At 40.3% G+C, this 7,445-nt stretch overlaps 1 protein-coding gene across 3 annotated transcripts; it reads left to right on the top strand.

The window, feature by feature from the left end:
* Nucleotides 1–1,812: 1,812 nt before the first annotated feature.
* LOC123499992 (WD repeat-containing protein 87-like) lies at nt 1,813–6,993 on the top strand. 3 transcript variants are annotated; one of them, XM_045248553.1, is made up of 5 exons: nt 1,813–2,032; nt 2,939–3,032; nt 3,562–3,658; nt 4,713–5,207; nt 5,383–6,993. In XM_045248553.1, the coding sequence occupies exons 1-5, from the start codon at nt 1,988–1,990 to the stop codon at nt 6,065–6,067; spliced, it is 1,416 nt and encodes a 471-aa protein (XP_045104488.1). In that variant the 5' UTR covers nt 1,813–1,987; the 3' UTR covers nt 6,068–6,993. The 3 variants fall into 3 exon arrangements, with proteins under 3 accessions (XP_045104488.1, XP_045104487.1, XP_045104490.1); XM_045248552.1 differs by having other exon boundaries at nt 2,936–3,032; XM_045248555.1 differs by lacking the exon at nt 2,939–3,032.
* Nucleotides 6,994–7,445: the final 452 nt, after the last annotated feature.

Genomic DNA, 7,445 nt, shown 5'->3' with positions numbered 1-7,445 from the left:
ATTTGACACTTAAATAAGTTGTCAGTACCTCAAAATTAGTAGTTTTGTCTCCACTTTACTCTGTTTCTTATTATCCCAATAAAATTCATATTAAGTTGTATTTACTGCCCAAGGAAAGAACTAATAAGTCATGGCACTTACCAGTCAGCGGTGAAGAGTTGTTGTAACGGGCTGCGACGATCTTGTATGATCCTACGAGTCCTGGAGAGATGCCTGTCAGTTTCTCAGAAGCGTTGCAGTTGTTATAGTCTTCTTGAGGAAGGCACAGGTGAGGCGAAACACTGCTGTTGCCGGTGTAGCAGTTACATGTGAAGTCCCGGGTAGAAGTGAAGTTTTTTTCAAACATATCTTTCGTACTGCACCACTCAGTCAGGTCTGAGACCCCGTGATGTGCGGAGGGTGATGTTATTAGTCTAATACAGAGCAGAATGGCTGTGAATACATATGCGGGCTGCCGTCCATGATGATATTAATGAAAAGAGTAAGGAGAGGAAACTAAGGAGATGCGAATATAAGCAATAGATCGAGTGCTGGAAATATATATATATATATATATATATATATATATATATATATATATATATATATATATATATATATATATATATATATATATATATATATATGCAGAGAAATCTGAAGTAATAACTGAGTCCAACAGTTAAAGGATTTGACTCGTTGCCTTCACTTATGATATCCTATTCATAACGTTTGTTAATGGTAAAATATATATGACACTCTCTCTCTCTCTCTCTCTCTCTCTCTCTCTCTCGATATTAAAAGCAGCATGTTAGGTTGAGCCAAGGCCCCCGAGGGTAAATAACACGGGGACCTCGGCCAGAGGGTGAAAAGGTCTCTGACATAGGCAAAACCAATGGAAACTTTGGAATATTCATAATTTCATCTGCATTACTTCGATTATAATATCATTATATTATATTATTACTTGATAGCTAACTAATTCGTTTCTGATTATATCTGTAAGATATATATTTGATTTTATCTGTTATTTCATTATAGGGTAGCATGTAAGGCATGCCTCCCCTTCCCTTGCCACTCACCCTTAAATTTCCAATAATACTAAGGGTTTGCGGTGTGGCAAGTAAGGGTTCCTCAAAGGAATCGGTATTTAAAACTACGAATTTTTCAAGTAAGGGCCATCATTTTTTTTTTTTTTTTTTTTTTTTTTAACTACGGCGCCGAGCTTGTCGGCGGAAAATCTTTGCAACAGTCGGACAGTCGGTGAGTGTCTGTCTGGCTGTGCAGGCGGCGGTGAGGGTCATTTCAAGTTTGTGGTAAAGTTACATCCCACATTCAGGTCTTCCATTTACAAACTTTAATGAGTCTGTGAGAACCGAGATCGAAGTCACGTCACTTAGCAACAAGTGCTTACGCCGGTGCGCTGCGGGGCTAGGCTTTCAAGCAGTAAGCACTAAGCAGTGAGGACTCGGAACTTGAAGTTAGAAAAATACGCAACCAGTCTATGCGCGAGCAGCACGAGCCACGAGACTCGCCTCAGGCTGCCTGACTTGCCACGTTCATGCACTCGGAAATTAGGACTGCATGGTGTCATCTTGTATTAGTTGTTGTTCTTTTTAAAATGTGATGAAATTTATCCTACTGTTCTGTATTTCACTGCAAAACGAGTGATTAGGCTATTTTACACTAATTAAAGTTAGTTTCTTGAATATGAAAAAAATACCTCATTCTTATTGTCAAGAATAATCTATTCACTAACTGAAAGTCAGCAGATTTAATAAAATAAAAATGCATAATGATTTTGTTGACAATAGACATGTGAGCGCGCGAGAAGAGAAAAAGAAACTTCAGAAATTCCACCGTGATTTGAGTAGGCTTTTTGAAGCCATTTTGTGAATGAGAGGTAGAGAGAAAATGTAATCTACTTCATATTGTTACTACGTACGAAGACACAGGGCCTACGTGATACGTCCTCCGCCCCGTGACGCGTCAGTGGTGATTCTGGTGAATGGTGATGGAGGCGAAGTGGTCAGCCAGGAAGGAAAATGGACACGTGAGTTGTAATGAGAGTTTTTCCTTATAGACTGGCAAAGGAATACCTGGTGACCCAGTTAATTAGTTGCCTTGGTATTACTGGACTGCACCAACGTCAGTGTCTTCCTTGCATTTAGATATTTTATTAGAAAATCCTTTTAAACTGTGGAGAATGGTGATGAGGCTGAGGTCGCGGCCGCACCAGACCGCAGTGCCATGCCGCGGCATCTCATCAGTGCGCCTCCCAGTGACCGTGTTGCTATGAGACACATTTGTCTGCTGATAGCAGCATACCACTTGTTGTCTCAGATCAACAATCCTAGACTAATTTACGTATAAAATTTCACCATTAAGCACTTCATGGTTTCAACAATTCCTGCGTTCTTCAGCTCCAGGAAAGGCCTGACATTCAGTCAACACGCGGGAGATCATATATTTAATAATTTATAATTCGCTGTTGCTAGAATTTCGGACAAAAGCCCCATTGTCTTATTTTTCATGGAAATGTTGTAGTCATTTAAAAGTCTTCCTGGAAATTCAAAGAAATCATCTCATAAGAAGAGGACAAAGAAGATATCTGGATAATTATTATAGTGATTGTAGTAATATAGGTAGTGTTAGTCATTCCAAATGTTTCTGGCAATATCAACCATCAGGAAAAGTAATTCATTTTACCACGTAATTTGCTTCCATGGGGCATGTATGTATGTACTACACATTCCTTTAGGTACTGCAGCTTGTAGTAAGAAAAGTCAATCATTCAAAACACATCATACCTCACATCACCTCAACATTTTCTTACATATGTCTTATTTCTAACCTATTTTTTTTTTATTTATTTATCTTTTTTTTTTCTTTTACAAGATACCCATCACAGCAACCTCAGACATTCACTTCATATGCCTCACTCTGCTCTCCACAGCAGGAACAAGGCAGCAGTGCCACCACTGAGAAAGAGGAGAATGTGCCACTCTCTGTACCAAGGAACAAATGCACTCACTCCTATTCTGACCCTGCATGTGAGTGTCTTTGTGTTTGGGAGGGGAGGGATAATGTGTAACTTTTGCAATCTTACAGTTATAAAATTGCAGACTCAATATCCAAGTTATTTGCAGTTACTTTTAACATGATTATTGTATGTGCAGGCTCAGATTCTTTCTCCCAGACCTCAGATTTATTTGAGCTTCCAGATCAGTTACTCATTACTTCACTATACAAGTACTGAGTGTGTTTTGGTTATGCCATAGTTTGAGGCAATACAGTCAAAGAACACCCTGGTTTGAGTCAATATAGTCAGGAACACCCTGATTTGAGGCAATATAGCCAGGGACACACTGGTTTGAGGTATTACAAACATTCTGTTCCTTTGAGCATTTTCTTGTGTTTTGTATACTGAATTGCTTTCTTAGCTTTCATGTTCTTCTCTCTTCTCTGCTGTCCACTTTCATGTGTATGTTAATTTCATGAATAGAAAAAAATGCAGCATGTAGTAATGGAGTTACTCCTGCATCATTAAATTGTATATACAACTGCACTTTCACTGCACAGTATGGCTGGAAGAAGAAGCACCCCAGATGCTGCAAGACACTCAGTATGACATCACCTACCTTGAGAGGGAGCTGCACAAAATGAAGCAAAAGAAAAGGTAAGAATAGAAGAACAAAATTGTTCAAGTGCACATACGCATAGTGCCCACAACCACCACTACCTTCATAAGATGTACAAGTTAACAACATTGCAAAGTATACTTCCTCACTCAGCTGCTGTATGATAGTTTATAGTGCTATATATCACAGACATAGTAGCACAGTCATCATGTCCTTACCCTCAGGTGTTACAAATATTATATATTGCCTGACAGCAAGGCCAACTTTAGTACTGTTGTACCTCTCATCCACTAGATCAGTGGGTCATTGGGTCATTCCTGTACATTTGCTTCTATGTCAATGTATCTTCATCAACAGCTTGGAGAATGGCAGACAAAGGATTGTGTTCTGATGAGTTAGGAGTTGTACAGAAGCACAGGGAAGGGATTTCATTTTTTACTTCCAATGATCAGCGTTTTCATGTACCTTTAACTGGAAACTTAGTGTCTTATGGGCTACAGTCTGCCATAATGGTTATGATAACCATCAGTTTATTATAGTAAGGTTGACTCGTCTCTCCTCACCACCATTAAATAGGATGGTACATTTTCACGAGTAATAAGTAACTATGCAATGACCCACCTGATTCAGGGATAGCTACCAACTTTGGAAAAGTACTGAACCTGCCAACGACTGTACAAACCATATCCTCATAGTATTTCTGTAATGCCGTGCCTTGGAACCTAGTGGAAGCATCAAGTAGCTGATCTAAAGGTAGGATACATTGGCCATGTCGGAATTAAATCCCTACCGAGACACTAACAGAAAAGGGAATCCAATGTCTTTACCAATCAAACCAAGATGATCATCTAGATCTAAGTGTAGATCTTACTGTATGTTACAATACATATAAAGTCAAACAAATCTTTGTTTAAAGCAGTAACAACAATGTGTACTATATCTTTGTTCTAAACTGAATCTGGAGTCAAAGGATCTCAATCTATTTTCAGCTTTTTCTCAGCTTGGATGGTATACAACTGATGAAACTGCTACATATGGCTATTATATTATAACTATACTCTTTACCGTCCATCATCATCTCTATCTTCACAGGGCCTACACACACTTTTACAAGGAAAAACCTCATTCTCGCACACCCTTACCCTGCCCGGCACCTTACTTCAGTGCAAGATATCACCTGGAGGCCCTCAAGAATCCCACTGCAAATGAGAAGACCAGAGAGAAGGTGATGGGGGCCTTTCATGCATGGTACAAGGGTCAGCTGGATGCCATGATGCACTATATTAATCGCATACAAACTGATCTGGACAATTTGGCTTCAAGAGACCTGGTTGGCATGGAGATGAGAACTGTCAGGTCTACAACAAAGCTCATCAACCACTTCTACACCTTTCAAGTCAACCAGTCCAAGCTCCCACTTAATCCCCGCTACCTGTTCCTCAAGTATGCATGCTGCCTACTATCCAGAGTCCATACACAGGTGATGCACACAGTGCTTGAGAAAATGTATGGCCTTGAGAAAGCAAGTCATTTTATACATAATGAAAGGGAAGGCAAGAGGAGGGCTGCACTTAGAGAGACATATAAGTAAGTAGCAGTAGTTAAAATAATAATAGTAAATAATGACTATGACAGTAGTAATAAAAGTAGTAACAGCTTAACTCTCCTACATCTCAAACATATTTCCATAGTGTAGAGGTAAATGTATTTAAGCAGTAGTAGAAGTAATAGCTAATCCCATTCTCATCTCTAACATTCCCAGATTGTCACAGTGTCTAGAGGAAATCCTCCGTGATGCCAGGCAGGCTCTACCACAGGGCATCCGCACAACCCTGCTCTTGGTGTACGTAGAACTAAAGGTACAGAAGCTCCTCTCTTTACTGGAGGAGGCAGTCACCACCATGGAGGACTCCCAGGAAATCTTTGACATCCTATCATGGACAGAAGATGTGTCCTGGGGAGTTACTACCAAAGGAAACTACTCTCATAAGATATTAAACTTGCTTGTAAAGGACATTGAGACAGAAGATGCTGCTTTTACTGGTAATGGTGATAATAATGGGGCCACTGCTGGTGATGATAGTGCTAATGGAGGGCTCTTCCAGCAAGATTCTTTCTCTGAGGAGTGTGAAGAGGAGAACGAGAGAGAGCTGGAAGAAGTATTGAAAGACATGCTGTTGTCTGGGTGTGAATCTTTGCAGGTGCCTAGTGTTGTCCAGTATTCAGTAGGGGAAGATGAAGGAGCAGAAGAAGAGGAGGAGGGAAATGAAATTGATGTCTTGGAAAAGAGGAAAGAAGAAGAAAGAGAAATAGGAAAAGAAGAAAAGGAAGTAGAGAAAGTAGATGACAATAAAGAAGAAAAAAGAGAGGGAGAAGAAATACAAGAAAAAAAAGTAGGAAAAGTTAATGAAGAAGAAGTAGAAGGTGAAGAATTAGAAGCAAATTAAGAGACAGAAAAGGGAGAAGTAAAAGAAAGAAATGAATAAAATGTGAAACAAAAAGATGAAGAAAATAATGAAGAAGGATGAACAAGGATATGATCTTGCTAACAAAGAGCAGGATCACTTTTCTTCCCTACCACCATTGTCACTAAAAGACATGGTAATCTATCCTGCTACTTACCAAGGACATCACCACCACACTTGTACTACCACCACATCATCACCACCAAAATCAGGCCAGACAAAACATAGGGATAGAACAGAAGACACAGACCACAACCTGCATCACATTCATAATTCACCACCACTATCACCCACATCACTTGCCTCTGAGGACATGCTAACACCTTCACCACCAGCAGCCTTGTCTCCAAAGCACCCCAGAAAGCTTGCATCACGGACCAGCTTCTGCCACATGTGTTACTACCACAGGAAACATCATTCTTCCAGGCTGCCCATTTACTTCCCCCACCGTGTGAGCCCTCAAGGATACCATGTTGGGTACACAAATGACGCCATGTAGAATAAGTACTATACCCTTACAATAACTGATATGGAAGATCCTTTTAGATTATTGCTTAGGATGTCTCTAGTAGGATTTCTAATGAGTGCAGGATATGCCTTTAGTATGATGACCAAGACACCATATAGGACACTTCACTGGATGTTATAAGGATCCAGCACATCACAGGATATATCACAATATAGTCATACAGTAGTTTTGGGATCCTTCATAGGATGTAGCTAACTAGAATAACTAAGACAATGTGATTTCTAACTTGCTTGTAACTCTGAATCGAAGGAAATTATTAGTTTATGAGGAATAGACGATTATACCTTTTTGTTACTTGGGGTTGGCCTGTATTGAAGAAAGTGCATTTTTTTTCTTTGTACTACTATGATTTGTGAATTAAACCAGCATTGTGAATCTATACCACGGTATTACTCAAGTACTACCAGTGCATACAGGAACAGGAGAGTAACAATGAAGGAGCTGGAAAAGTAGCAATGAAAGAGCTGGGGAGAGTAGCAATGAAGGAGCTGGGGAAAGTAGCAATGAAAGAGCTGGGGAGAATAGCAATGCAGCACCTGGGGAGAATAGCAATGTAGCACCTGGGAGAGTGGCAATGAAAGAGCTGGGGAGAATAGCAAGGCAGCACCTGGGAAGAATAGCAATGTAGCACCTGGAGAGTGGCAATAAAAGAGCTGAGGAGAGTAGCAATGAAAACAGGAGAATAGCAATGCAGCACCTGGGGAGAGTAGCAATGAAGGACCTGGGGAGAGTAGCAATGAAGGAATTGGGGAGAGTGGCCATGAAGGACCTGGGGAGAGTAGCAATGAAGGACCTGGGGAGAGTAGCAATGAAGGACCTGGGGAGAGTAGC

The sequence above is a fragment of the Portunus trituberculatus genome, chromosome 50 (assembly GCF_017591435.1).
Source record: "Portunus trituberculatus isolate SZX2019 chromosome 50, ASM1759143v1, whole genome shotgun sequence".
NCBI lineage: Eukaryota > Metazoa > Arthropoda > Malacostraca > Decapoda > Portunidae > Portunus > Portunus trituberculatus.
The sequence above is the reverse complement of the archived record's forward strand: the minus strand, read 5'-3'. Positions and strand labels throughout refer to the sequence as shown.